At 39.0% G+C, this 15,498-nt stretch overlaps 1 protein-coding gene across 2 annotated transcripts in view; it reads right to left on the bottom strand.

Annotated features, from left to right (window-relative positions):
• Tet (tet methylcytosine dioxygenase-like) overlaps positions 1 to 15,498 on the bottom strand; it is a 146,915-nt gene that overhangs the window by 63,507 nt on the left and 67,910 nt on the right. For both annotated transcript variants that reach the window (XM_033336140.2, XM_033336138.2), the window contains exon 3: positions 5,373 to 5,447. In XM_033336140.2, the coding sequence (XP_033192031.2) occupies positions 5,373 to 5,447 (75 nt within the window). The remainder of the gene's footprint in view (positions 1 to 5,372; positions 5,448 to 15,498) is intronic.

Here is a 15,498-nt window from a genome sequence, read left to right as displayed (position 1 = left end):
TTCAATTTTTTTTTTTTTTTAATCTAACTATATCATCATCTTTCCAATTTCTTATATTTACGACATTTCTTACTTCATTTTGATTCTATCTCCTGTGGTTTCCACTTTGTAAAATGTATCTAGATTATTCCTTGTCGTAAGAATAGAACATTACCTTTCCTACCATACCAAGATTTATTAATTCCACGTCGAACGAAACGAATTAACAATGTTTATCAATTATTATGTTTATCAAATATTATTATAACAATGTTTATGAATTATCAATGTTTCCGTAATAAATGAAATCGATTCCGTGAATTTAGTTTGCAAGCGTTTCGTACGTTTCGATATCTTATACATGACCTCGATGAACGTTTCAGCAAACGTTATAGTATTCTATGAGTCATTAAAAGTTCCTTCGATAAGATCATCGCTCGTATCGAAATACCCTCCTCTTCGCTTGTAGTTTCCACGGATCTTTGCTTGGCCGTGATAACGAAATTCTCGTTGGAACCTCCTTATTGATCAAACGCAAAACCCTGTCTGTTATTCAGCAACAACATCGAACCGGTCAAGTTTGATTGCTTTTCGCTACAAAATCTATTCCCCCAAACTCGATTCCATTATCATCGAAATATTTTATCTATAACGAATTTAATTTTCTCCTATCCTTAGAAATAAAAAAAAGATATTGCATATTGTACATTCAGTCGATATCGGAGTTTTATTAACGGTAAATAGATTACCTCTCAGAGAGAGCGAGAGAGAGAGAAAGAGAGAGAGAGAGAGAGAGTTTATTTTATATATCGTAAACTGCATCATTCCGAGGTTAATAATCATTTTCCTTATCAATTTAATTTTAATGACGTCGTTAACTCTTTCCACCTACTTTACTACGTACTGATTATTGGACTTTAATTACACGCATTGTAAACTGCACCGTATAAACCGTATGGTTACTATTAATTGGCAATTCAGTATTGTTCATCTGCGTGAAAAGAAATGACAAGAAAAAAAGAAAAAAAGGAAAAGAACAAACCCTAAATACACCGTAGATAATTACAATTAGAACGATATACGATGAAAATGCAAATAGAAGAATCACGCTTCCATCTCAACAAAAAAAGAGCATCAATCACGGCGAAAGTACTTGCATACTCGTAGCGTAGCTTAATTGCAAAACTAAAGAATCTAAAAACTATCGTTTTTGTAGTTGTAAAGTTACTCGTATCTAAATCCTCAATTTGCTCCACCTAAATTACTACGATGCACTTGAAGCAAATCAGTCAGAGCGATAATCGACGCGAGTCTCTAAGTATCCACTTGCCAGCGTCGTTACAGCCGTGTAATTTAACATATGGTCGTTCATATAACAACCGTGCAAACAGAGAAAGCTTTAGATTACACTTAACTCGTTGCAATGAAACATCCTAATTTGCCGTGCAACGAAATCGCATTTGCAGTGGAATCGCGTACACGTCGTCCCGTCAGAATAATTGATAAGGTGTGTAAAGTTGTTCGACGTCTGTACGACGCGACGTACAGAGGGGAGCGTCTCGACGCGGATGGTCGCGTGTTTCCTATTGGAACGCAGCTCAAGTGCATAGCGCCGCGGCTGATTTATATCGCACCACGTTCGACGAGCTTTTGATATCTTTGTGGCGGCGGGCCGGTATCGATCGAACGAATAGAACGGTTGCACACGTGTACCGGCACCTGTGCCGACGCAACGTCTTCGTGACAGAACGCAATTCCGCTTTTTCGCTGTTTCAATTTATAGTTGTCGCGCTCGATCGATGCCAACGCGCCGCTTCAAGCCAACGTTACCGCTTGTCTGTCAGCTTCTGATCGTTGCAATTTTCTTCTACGTAACAGACACGGACATTGTTTTGGAATCGTAACTACCGATTCTTTCGACATCGAGTAGTCGTACGAAGATATACAGAGCATCTTATTCGAAACTCTACGTTCAATTATCTCCTGAACTATTCCTTATCCTACAGAGAATGTCTCAAGGAAAATTTGCTTTCTTTCCTTCGAAGATGTTCGACGATGGCCACGCGTCTTCTTCGACAGTGTCCCCGAGAATTCTATGTGACAAAGGAAGGTGAGAAGAGAAGGTGGAAGGACGTGGATCGTGTCGTTTCTCGATCAATGATTTTTAATGGAAAGCTGACTTACACTGATCGGTTTCAAAGCTCTCCTTAACCTCCCTCACATTCTCGGTATCGAGTCATTTAAAAAAATTCTCCGCCAGATAATTGCGACGTACGGTTTGGTGGATGACCGCGAATCGTTTCGCCGGAAGTTCCATCGCTGAAAAATGGATCGCGCGTCCGCGTGTAGCTTCTGGGCGCGAAAGAAAGACACAGGCGCGTTTCCATCGTGTATCGACTCGGGATAAATGGCTGTAGATAAATCGGCAAAAAGTAGTGGCAGAGAGTCGCGAGGACGTATCAAACTCTTTTTTAACCACCGAAGTGAAATGCAACGACGGCGGCCAGATTACGCTTGCAGCTGGAACACATTTCAAACATGGCGGTGCAACGCGCACACGCGCTCTCCGTTTCGATCAATACCCTACCAACATAGCACGTTGCTTAATGTCAGTTCTCAAACTCCTCCGTGGCTGTTCTGTGAGCGACGAGAAATTTATTCGGAATTTTATTCCCTTTATTTCAACCTGGAACCTTTGGAGCAAATGTAGAAAAAGGATGATCTATCGGATTGCAGGACGTTCAACGATGTAAAAGATTTGTCCTTTTAAAGGAAACTTATGTCCCTTAGTTTTGTAATAGATTTTTAAATTGATCAATTTATACTCGTGTTTGTTCGTCTCGATGTATCAGCAGGTACATAAAGTAACTATGCTTGGAATCTAATATTTTCTATATAGAAAAAGAGAAGTGGTTTAATCTTGTTGCGATCTTGGAATTTTTTATGTCTCAATCTCGCTTTAATTTCAACCGAGAAAAGGACATTTAATATTTGAACAAGATGACTTTTAATTTCGACCGAGAAACAGAATTTTAACGTTTCAGGTCATTAGCATACAATTAGAATAAAACGAGAAATCAGGCACATCGATAAGGATTCTTTTACATTTTCGTGAAATTTCAGAAATCTTTTAACGATGGGACAGTACAATTCGGTCGAAATTGACCCGAAGTGTACAGATTATGTCATTTTTTAATATGATGCTATTCTCATATATCGATGAATTAACCATTTTTTTTTTTTTTTACAAATTCTCAATTTCGTGTAAGATAGCAAATCTTCGAATTCAAAACGCAACGGCTAACGTTCTATTAAATTATCTTTCTGTAAGAGTAAATAAGATTGTGTTTTTCCAAGAACGATACATTTTTATTTATTTCTTTATCTTTTCAACGACTCTTTGATCTAACTTTCTTGTTACTAGAAATATCCTACTATGTTAATTTCGTTAGATCTCTTACTCTTTTACCAGTTCGGCCTCTTTGACTATAAGAAGAGATTTTTTCTCGGTACGTAGTATGTTTTATATCGGCAATAAGGCGATAAAATAGAGGAGAAATATCCTCGCGATAGAAGAGATTGTTTGTGAACGGATTTTATGGCTGGTAGAATTGTCTACTGCATTTTACGAGCCTTAAACAGCACGCGAGCTAGAAGAATCGAGTAGAAGAAACGTTTTGTTTATTTTGCTTCGTATGTATAACGAATTTACGATTAATTAATTTCTTGCAGTAATGAGCTCGTAACTTTCACGTCACGTTGCTAAAAAATATGAGAACGACAAAATACTCAGGAGGGATTTTTCAAATTATATCGTGAAGATGTAAAAATATCGAATAATAAATAAAATTGTAAATTTATTTTTCGTAGAATTTCTATAATTGTTGTTCAAGAAATTAATTAATTCTTTCACCTTGGAATATCTGGTATAATCGATACGATTCATTTTAATTAGCCTAATCGCAATTCTTGATCGTTATCGTTACCAAACTTTTTATCAAATTTCTCGTTCGCGTTTTCCATATATTCAAATTTGCACAGGCGTGCGTATATCTGAGCGATTTATTCGCCAAATTACCTTCCACCTGACTATGTTTGTACTCTGATTCAGAGAGAAGGTGGGAAAATTCGTGCGAACCCCGTTCAAGACAATCAAATTTCCTCGTATTGGCCAAGTTCGCGCGACCACCGCGGTTTTGTTTAAAAAGCGCGGCTGTTCACGCATCTGCAAAGCAAACATAACGTCGAGCGTTCGGCTCGACCACGCGCTATTTTTCCCTTCTCGTACAGCAACGATTTTCCCGCCGTTCTCCATCTCGAGTCGAGTAAGTTCATGTATTTCGAGTTTTGCTTTTATAAAACAGAGGGGAAAGGCTAACGGAAAATAGACCGCGTATATACCAACGACTAAACCGCGAAATTTTATATGATTTTCTATTTTCATTAACACAATAAGGAAATGGAACTATAGAAAGATTTATTTCCCCAAATTTATTAAGGAAGAAAGTAGCTGCTCTGCTTCGAATATCTTTTATACTTTTATACTTCGAAATTTTCATTTATCAAGAGGATACGCTCTTTTCGAGAACAAAAGATACGATCGAAGTAAAAGTTAACGTCGACAATAAGCAAAGAATTGCGTGAAGAGATAAACGCATCGACGAACGACCGATCTCGAAGGGTTTTCTGGAATTTCCAAGGGCGAGCAACGAGCGTGTGTTTCGAGTGGTGGCAAACACGAGGCCGTTTACTCGTGCGTTACCACGTTTCTAGAATTAGAAACGTGACGGGTAAGTGGCGAGCCGAGTGTGCACGAAAAACACGAGTGCTGGTCGAAAAGAAACAGAGAGAAAAGGAATGGAAAGGGAAAAAGTAAGAGAAGTGAGAAAAAAAAATTGAAATAAAGAAAAGGAGAAGGAAAAGAAAAGGAGAGAAAGATGAAAGAAACGAAAAGAAAAGGCGTATAGAAAAAAGAAGAAAACGCAGATACCCTGGAAATGGGATTCACGATGAACGTGGCTTAAATGCGCGACATTATGCTGCAAATGCATATCAGCCACCTCCTCTCTTTGAAATCTCGCTCGAAAAAGAGTATCGCAAGCAGGGCGAAAGAAATCATCCATTTGCACGGTCCGCGTCGTGTTTTATCGTTTTATTTTTCAAGCGTTCATCGTCCTGCGGTGTTTCACGCGCCAGCCAACCTCGGTTCTCCATCTTTTTAAGTATTCGCCTTACGGGAATCTAATAAGAAGTAGTTGTTCGATGTATCAACGAGATATCAAATTGTTCAGATGGTTTAAGATTCCTTCAGGTGACTGAGAATACTTTCACGATATTTGCAGCAAACTCCGTTATCTCTGTAAAATGAAATAATTCAAGACGAGTACACTTACCCTAGTTGTACCTTTGCCTCGACCCCTCCCTCTCTCTCTGAACGCACCCTCGCCTGTTTGCATGTGGTACAGATGCTGAAACAAGACGAAAACTTTCATTAGAGCAAATCACCGTGTTACATTTGCCAGCGATATTAACGACAAGAGTAAGAAACTCGGTTCGCCAATCTCGCCAACGCTATAATTTCTATGTGTTGAAAGATCTCCTATTGTTTTACGTATCGTTCCATTTCTTCCAAAGTATATCATATTTTATACGTACAGAGCCTAAACTGAGATTGACTTGTCTTTGTGAATTTTTTGGAAAAATGACACGACTTAAATAAAATCCATCTGCCTTTGATTAACGCTCAATTTTATAATTGTAGAAATTTCTGGTTAAAACGTGACTCGCTGTTGGCTAAGAAATTAAACGCGCGCGCGCGCGCGCGCGCTCTCGATCATAAATCACATTACGATTGATTTAAGTTTATAATATAAATATGCATATGTGTATATATTAAAACCGCGAGATCTCGCGTGCTCTCGGATCGTTATCGTTCCGGCGATGTACTATCGTAAAATCAAGGCAACCGTATCACCTCAATTGACCTCGTTAAGTCCAATAGACGCGCCAATAAAAGTATAACCTTCCAGGGCCAGCGGTATTAGATTAGATTCCCGACGACAAAACGTTTTAGATTATTCCGGGGCGAAAGATGGTTGGAGATGGTCGCCCGCGGGCCCGATAGACGTTCGATCGGCTCGATGGGAATTAACGAGACATGACCGGAGATAATTGGAACAGGGAGATTGGTCCGCGGTTCGACGATGGTGAAAATTCATCGCCGTTTACGCCAGTGACGAGGGTAAAATCTGGTTTTCCATTTTCGTTACGTCCTCTTTCCTTGTTATCTTTGCCCTTCTTTATTTCGTTGTTTTCGTCATTTTTATCGCCAGCCATTGTTTCGTAACTTTTGTTCATCGACGTCGTTATCATTCGCCATTCGTTGCTCATTGGCTTTGCTTATCGCGTTTGTCTTTTGTTTCTTGACCTCTCACATTTGTCTATTTTTAGCTTTGCCTGCGGTTTTGTTGACAGAAGGTTAATTGGAAGGGCGATATTATTTTTTATACATAGCTATTTTCTTTCCTTGTCTTTTATACTTTTCTGGTATGTCAGGAGAAAAAATAACCAGCGAAATGGCGGATCTCGGAAGGTATTGCTGTGTCTCCTGGGAATGGTTTAGCTTCCGGTCTGAGGAAGAGCGGATACTGTTACACGATCGGTAAAATATCAAGCAATATGTTATTTGAAGAGCTTGTTGTTAATGCATGCTTGCAAGCAAGTAAGACGTGAATAAATGTCAGTGTAAAGATATAAAAGAGAAAGAGAAATTATAGTTCTTTCGATGTTTTTAAATTAAACGAAACGATCGATTCTTGTCGACAGCCGCTCAGTGCAGAGACCTGCGTTACCACCCGGAATGAAGAATCGCTACCTTCGAAGTACAATCGTAGATGGCGTGCGCGGTAGCTGCTGCAGCTGTTACACATTTTCAGTCGACGTATCGCGGGAAAATTTCCTAACTATAAGTTTACGACAACCGAGTCCTGTGTTAATAATCAAACAAAAGATTAATGACAGAATAAGGAAATAACATAGATCAAACCATTTCTTGAGAACTATGTCTCGAATTACTGTCGTTCCCTTTTAAGTACTGGGTAACGTACACGAAATAAAAATAGAAACATCTCGCATTCAAATACAGAAAATGGCACATAAATCGCACAAGACCGTGTTTCTACTCGTTTTCGTACCACCGTTTCCGCAAAATTGCTTAAAAATGACCAACTCTAGCGTTTAATCCCTACGATCGTTCGACTAAAATTTCTCCACTAAAATTGCTGCCAGCCTCGCCAGTAGACCTAATGAACCTACTAAAACTGGAAAACGAAATTACGTACACGCAGCTAAACCAGATACGATCTCGAAAATCATTTCCTCGGGACTACTACCATCTCGCTGGGATATCACGCGATCTTCCTCAGGTACACGCCGATTCCTCTTCAAATAGGTTCGCGATCGGAATCTTGGTGAGACCTCCCCGGATCGGTTGGCGAACGAGGGGGGAGGGGGCTCGATGGAATAAAAGAAGGAAGGAAAAAGACAAGCGCCGTGGAGTAGGTGGGACTCGGGCCGAGTAGGTGGTGGTCGGTGCTTGTAAGGTGCACACTCGAAGAGCAAGCGGATCCCCGCCGCGCGAGTGAACATCGAGGTCCGAGGCAGGCGGAAAACGTCCCCTTCGCGCGGCACACGCGTCGACGATTATGGTCTAATTCCCTTGTACGCGCATTCCCACCAACCTACCTAGCTTACCTACCAACCTACCTGGCTGCCTCGCATCACAGAACCGTCTTGGTGAGCGAACGAGGAAAAGCGTAGTTGTCGGTGCATTCGATAAGCGTACGCTCGAAAGACAGGGGTGTGTCCCCTTAATTCCATATCTCTCGTTCTCTCCCTTTCACCCTGGCTCTCTTTCCTCCCTTTCTGCCTGCCTCTCCTCTCTTCTCGTCATCTCCAGCTGAATATCTACTTTTCACCCTGTTTCTTTCTCTCTCCTTCGTAACCCCCTATCAGCCTCCTCTCTGCGTGAACCTCCCTTTCGCTCTCTTGCTCTGCCAGCTCCCTTCGATTCGTCGCTTTCTTCGCTCGCCATCCGTTTTTCCTCTTTCTCCTCTTCGCCATCGTGCAACCGCTCCCCGCGCCTCGGCTCGTTGCACCTTCCAACCCCTCTGCTCTCTCGCGTAAATATCGCGGTTTCTCGGTAAACAGGAGAACGCAGCGGGCAAACGAGGGACACAACGCGGCGGGAGTAACATATACGTGTAATACGTATACGTCTGTATACAGGGTGTTTCAAATGCTTTATGCCAAACTTTATCGGTACGTTGGTACAGATATATAACGAAGTTAGAGGAACGTTAGTCACGTAAAACATAGGCGTCGTTGCTACAGATTTTTGTGCAAATTTTACCATAAGATTACGATTTCTGCGTTTGATTTATGGTTCCGTCATGCTTTTTCCTTCCTCATGCTTTTGGTCCTCTGCTTTGTCGGTAACAGACAGTTAATGGAATGTTTTAATACGCGCGATGGTGCGATATCATGAACGATATCTCGAGAATTTTCAGGGAGAGGAGAAACAGAAATTTGGCTAATACAGGAATTTTAGAGATGCTTGTCTTATGAGATTCTCTTATGAGATTATTATTATTGTTTATATCGTATAATGTTATTCATATAGAACAATTTATAAAATATACCAACGAAATGTCAACCGACAAGTAATGTTCTTAAAATGATAGAAACGATGAAACAGACAGACATTTAAAACCAAGTAGGAAGGATAATTATGGCGATATTACGTCGATCGACCGTGTAACGAATTTTAAAGCTGCTCCTCTGTAAAGAAAAAGACTTTCAATTTGCATAAACGTACGCGGTCTAATAATCCTTATATCCTTATCAACGTTGTTAACATCCGTTTATGTTGTTGAATCATACACGGGAACATAATGACAAAGTTTGCTTGTTAAATTGTGAAACACCCTGTATATGTATATAAACGCAAGGAGATGCGTGCACGCACACGGTTGCGAATATCTGCTCGTGCACGCGTGCAACGGGACGTTCCTTCGATATGTTCGTACACGGATGAGACCGCGGAACGGATGCTGGTGGAACAGAGAGGGATAGAGGAAGAAGGGTAAAAGCAATGGCAAGAGGGAATAGAGAGAGGGGTGAGACTGAAAGGGGGTGGAAAGAGTAAGGGAAGCAAGGCAAATGTCAATATCGACGATGCATCGTCAAGAGAGGACGCACTTGGGGCGGGAATGAGGGCGTAATTAATCGTCCAAGCAAAGAAATTCTCTCTTTGTCCTGTCCCCGACCCGCGTAACTACCTTCCTACCTCCTGCACTCCCCCTCCCCCGTCGCGGTGGTGGTGTCACGCGGCGAATTTTCCGCGTGCTTGGTCTTGTTTCGAATGACGTTTTAAACGCCGGATTCCTTCGAGCAATTTTTTAATATCGACGAATATGGGAAGAGAAGCTTGTTTTAGTTGAATTTCACTTGGGTCATTTAATTTCATTTAATTTTGCATTGTATTACGTGAGAAATCCCATTTCATCGATGGCCTGTATTAGAGTAAGTTCGAGTCGAAGACAGACGGTTCGAGCAAATGGAGAATGAGAAAATACAGACGTTCGTACTGTGTGTAAACGTTTGGATCGTAATTTTCCTTTGTATCATGCTGTTGAAACGCCATTGAGATTAGGAATCTTTCGTGGCGTAATTTCGAGCCAACAAGATCGCACGAAATTAAGTAAATTAATTAAATAAATAAAAAGAAAAAAATTGAATAAATTAAATAAATTTAAATGTAGAAAAATAAAAAATCGGTAGGATGATAAATAGTTGTCACAATGGGTCTTTATAAAAAAAATTCCCTGTATAAGTTTGATCGATATTTTGAGTCAAACGTAACGAGTCAAATCAGGTCTAATTTATCTACTCGCTTTCATATTACGTAATACGTTTGTCGTACATTTTTCCACGTAATTTTATGTTCACCCTGCGTTGTACACTTTTTATCAGTTTACCGATATCAGTGCTAATTTTTCCGTTTACATTTGGTAACGATTTAACGAGCCCTTTAAGAGAAGGGTCGACCCTTTGTACATTTAATCCCCTTCTTTTTTAATCGAATATTACGAAGAATAAACGATTTTATTAACCGATATTTATCGAAGATATCCAGCAAGATCTCTCGCTTCGCTCTCTTGCCCCACGTTTCAAGTTCGGTTGGATGCTTTCTTTGGAAGTTTAACGGGATGGATGCACGAGAAAGCACGTGTTTGACAGCGTTATAATTAGCTTATTAGTCTTACGAGATGAATGCATTAGGTACTGTACCGTAATATCAGCGGAGATAAGTTGTAATTTTAATAAATCACGTCATTCTCGCGTTCTCGGTAGCGTCAACTTTCGCAATAGGAAAATATGGCTGTGAAATAATTTTCTCACTCGATTTTAATAACCTTCCGAACCGAAAGAAATTTCAAATAATTATCGATCCACTTTTCAGATCGAAGTAAGAAATTGCAATTAGTAATAATTCTTTCCTCCGAAAGCAAATAGAATGCCAATTGAATATAGAGATTCGCGCATTTCTTCCAATATTTCGAATCTATCAATCGTTTGCTAATCGTTCGTTTGCTAAAATCTATCCGATTAAAATTAATTACATCTTACAAATTTGTCATTCATTGTCTAGAAAAATGTTTGAGTAAGAAACAATTCGTTGAAAAAGTGAAATGTTCTCAGACAGAAGGAACAGACTTAACATATTTCTTAGCGACTAATAATAAAGAAAGAATCGATGAAGGAACAGGGGTGCTTGATAATTATCTGCGGTCTAGATCAGTAATTAGAAGCACGTACCTCGCAGCCAACTGTCATCGATTTCGTGATAAGCTAATTAAAACATCTGATAAATACGTATGTTTCGTTACATCTTCACTCGACAGATGTACGACGATTCTCGATAAGAAACACGAGTCTTCGTACTTGGGTCTTTTTATTTTACAATTCTTCTTCTCGATCCTCTTACCGAGGTTTGCTCTCTTGAAACTTGGAACAAGATGCTCCGTGGTCCAAATAATTCTCAAGGGTTGCAGCCCCGCTTCACTCTGTTTTAAGTAGAAATCTCGTCCCACGACGCAGAAAAATGAGTATATACTTTTAAGTTTCCAAACAACGAAGAAAGGGGAAGCAGCACGGTGGCAGCCGGTCCTTGTATTTGTCTAAAGTCCCAACGACGCCGAACATTTGCCCAGGAAGATGGTATTATAACCAAACACGGGCCTGTTCAGATGAAATGATTAGTGTCGGGACATCTGCTTCTGTTGACAGTAAACGTTGCGAGGAAATAGTAGTAAATTCTCAGATTCCTTTCTGTTTTAAAACGATACCGATCTTCCAATCTATGTAACATGTTTTTCTTTTGATGTGTCTCCTTCTTGCTCTTTATTCCCCTTTCTTGCCTTCTGTCGTCGTTAAAACCGTGCTTCGAGTTTCTTTAAAATTGCGATCAAATTCTCGTAGATTATATTTTATCTTGTCGTACCTCCAGAGGATTAATTACGTTGCTGGTTTCTTTATCTTCGCTTATTTTGCGTGGAAAATTATAAAGTTCCGGCGGAAGTTTCTTTTTTGAAATATGTTGTGTATCTTTGTATTTCTTTATACCATCCCTTGTGCTGTGTGTTTTTTCTTTCCTTTGTACTTTCATATTCGTTTACACCGCAATGGTCATTAGCCTATTTTTATAGAAATTTAACCCTGCGCAGGTAAATTGGATGGTCGATCGTGCAAGTAAAATTCCACCCTTAAATTTTTCGAATACTTGAAGAAGAATTTAGACATTAATTAAACGGAGTTTTCCAAATATTTCATCCGATTTAATAGATATTTTATTTCTCGAAATTTCGAATAGTAAAATGTTAATCCTACACGTGTATTAATAGTTATATTATATATTAATAGTCTTTAAATTTTTAAATTACCCTGTAGCATCACCGCGTAATCTAACGCATCAAGACACTTTCGCTAGAGAATTCTCTGATACTGTATCCTCAAGAGAAAGAACAAATCTCTCGTCTTTCTCCTCCACTATTTACCTTATTTCGCATTTTTACCCAATTAAACGGAATAATCTGCGAAGCAGACCGCGCGAAAAGATACAGAAAAGAAAGAGGAGTGAAATTAAAAAGGAAACGAGACAAACAAGGGAGAGCAAAATCAGACAATAACGGTGAAAACAAAAATAATCACAGAGGATGGGACGAAGGGTACAAAACGGGAGCGGAATCCCGGATTTCCGTGACTGGTCCTTCGGCTAATGAAAGAATTCGACATCGAGATCTCTCTCCGCGCGCCCCTTTGTCTGCTCTTTTCATTCTCTTCGCCGGTGCTCGCGTTCACGCGGCCGATTCTGTGAAAGTGCCGCGCGCACAGTCGAGGGTGTTCGCGATAAAAATGTTGAATGCGTCGCGACGCGTTCCCCAAAACGTTCGTTTCAATGGCATAGCGTGCATATGTATATGCGTCGTGGAAACACGTTCCACGCAAAGCGACTGAAAATTCGTCCGAGAATTACGCGGCTGCTGACTTCGAAACGTCATCTCCCTTCCATGTCTCTGTACTCGCTCGTCATTGTTTCGCGACGCGGCTGAAATTTTTATCGTCATTTCGCACACACCAAGTTGTACCGATAATCTACGAGTAGAGCGCGGATTTCTATGCGAACGCGTACTTTTACAAACGCGATTAAATAATTGGTATTCGAGCGGAGATTTCCTCCATCCACTGAACGTTACAGGAATTACTATTATATTTAGAATATTTTCGATATACAGGGTGGTTGGTAACTGATGGTACAAGCGGAAAGGGGACGATTCTACGCGAAAAAAGAAGTCGAAAATGTAGAATAAAATTTTTTCTTTTTTTTTCATTTTTCCATCGAAACAACGATCTACAGTGAGATCGGTTATAACGTGACGCGATACAGTGCACGCGTACCGAGCGAAAATTCAAAGTCGATTTTCTCGAAAACAGAGCTTCAAACGAAAAATTTTTATTCTATATCTTCGACTTCTTTTTTCGCGTAGAATCACCCCCTTTCCGCTTGTACCACCAGTTACCAACCACCCTGTATTCGCGTATTACGCGTATTCTACGCGTTTCTGCACTTTCAAATCTACCATAGATACATAAAGATAAATGTCGTTTATTTAGGAGAAATTTCTGGGAACGTGTGAAGCTTTCTTGAGTATTCTGCCAGCAAATATTTATACTGACCCATCTTCTATTAATTTAATTAAAAAAATCTCACAAACGTTCTTTTCCGTTGCTTCTTAGTTATAAATTTTGGTATTGCATCGCGTGAAAATTCAATTTCTTCAAGACAGGTTGCCAACGACTAACGATAAGATAATTTACAATGGTTGCTATCGACTCATCAAATTAAGTTTGTAAATAGGAAGGAAACATTTCATATGCACGAACCTAGGCGGTTAATATTCCCATAAATTATCTATATGCTGGCTTGGAACGTAATGGAAAACGGAAGCACGGGATGGAAATGAACGAGAAAAAAGATTGTCGAAATTCCCGCGATAGTTAAAAACGTCCGCTTTCTCGGTCAGCTGACTTTAATTTCGTCAAAGCGTATCCAGCGGGCGACAGATGGTCGGCGCGCCGTTCGAAAGAGCCGTTGCACCCATTAGAAGTGCGACGGTTAAAAATGGTAGGTACGTCCGAAGGACAGGTTATCGAGCGTACCATGTGCACTCTTCGCCTGCAACCGCGTGTGCATTCTCTCTTTCTGTTTCCCGGCGCACTTTCGCGCGGATGCCACTGATAGTTTCTCGACACGATGATCCGCGTTTTAGCCTTTTCTCTTTCGTGCATTTATCTTCTTGTAAATTGCTTTTCTTTCCTCTTTTATATCGTGCAATTGGAAATTTTAGCGTGAGATTGTGTGCGAATGGTGAAGCAGAATTTTTCTTTAATTAGTCGAATTAATCACGATCGATTCTTATGGAAAATTAATATAAGTAACAGCTGGTTAATTACAACAAGTTTTGCGTTTCGAACATCGTTTCACCTACTTATTCATTGCGTGTATGTATTATTTACGTAACTCCACTGATACAACTAGTGCATTTTAGCTTACGTATGTTATAACAAAATGATTTGGATGGTCGGAACGTGTTCCATGAAATGGATGACGTATTCGAACAAAGATTATCAATTTTAAGGTAGAAATATTTCTTATGAAAAATAAATCCAATTCAGGAATGGATTGCTGTGTTTTAGTAGCAGCGTATGTTTTAAGTTCTTATGGCACTTGTGTTGTTTTCAACGCTGTCGTGTTTTTTCACTATCTTTGATTAAATTTATTTTAAAATAAAAAATTTTTCCATATTGTATAAATCTAAATAAATAAATTGAATAAATAAATCTAACTAAACAATAAATTAATAAAAATATAAATAAATATTTACACCAACTAATTAATCTTATTAATAAAAAAATTTCACTTACTATATTTAAAGACAATGGAGCTCCAGAATTGTAAATACATATTAAAAATCATATTATTGTTATTGAAGGTATTAAATTTATAATACCTTTATTAATAAAAATAATACGTGTTCTAGTTTGCATATAAATTATATTAACTAAATAAAATAAACCAGATGAAACTAATCCATGAGAAATTATTATAAATAATCTACCTAAAATCCCAACATTTTTACCTACTAATAAACCTAAAGATATAATTCCTATATGAACAACTGAAGATATAGCAATAATTAATTTTATATCAAACTGAAATAAACAAATATATTTAGTTAGATAGTTTCGAATGCAATAATGTTCTACTTTTTTACTCAAATGCGATCCATTGTTATTCTTATTTATTTTTTATGTAATTCTTACATATTTTTACACACTTTCAATACAATCGTCTTCTGCCGTTTCGAAATAATTTTCATTGAAATGTGAAATTGAACCGATGGGGTTAAATTCTGTTCCGATCTTCCAATTTCTCAAGGATTTAAATGAAACGTTGCGATTGTATTACGATAACTTTTTCTCCGCGGAATCGATTTGAATTCGCGGCAGTTTAAATCGGCATGGCCCGCAATAAACACGGAATATTGATCGCGGTAAATACGAAATACGCGGAAATGCGAGGACGTAAGCGAACACGCGAGCAGTTGCTATGGAATTGTTACTTCACTGGTATCGATAGGAAAAACGCAGAAACTTTACGAACAGATCGCTTTCTTACTTCGAATGCGTTTTACCTGCGACTATTCGCTTCCCAAAAAAATATCCATATCCACGTAAAAAGATCCACATCTCACAATACATCGTACAAAAATGCTTCCTATTGATCTAAACGAAAATACCAACGCTATTGGTGAAATGTTTCGGACCAACGCCAATAATTAAATTAAATTATATTATAACTCGACAATGAAATTGTAACTTTAAAATTAAAAAGAAAAA

This window comes from Bombus vancouverensis, chromosome 10 (genome assembly GCF_051014615.1).
Source record: "Bombus vancouverensis nearcticus chromosome 10, iyBomVanc1_principal, whole genome shotgun sequence".
In the NCBI taxonomy this organism is placed as follows: domain Eukaryota; kingdom Metazoa; phylum Arthropoda; class Insecta; order Hymenoptera; family Apidae; genus Bombus; species Bombus vancouverensis.
This window is presented reverse-complemented; position numbering and strand designations above follow the sequence as displayed.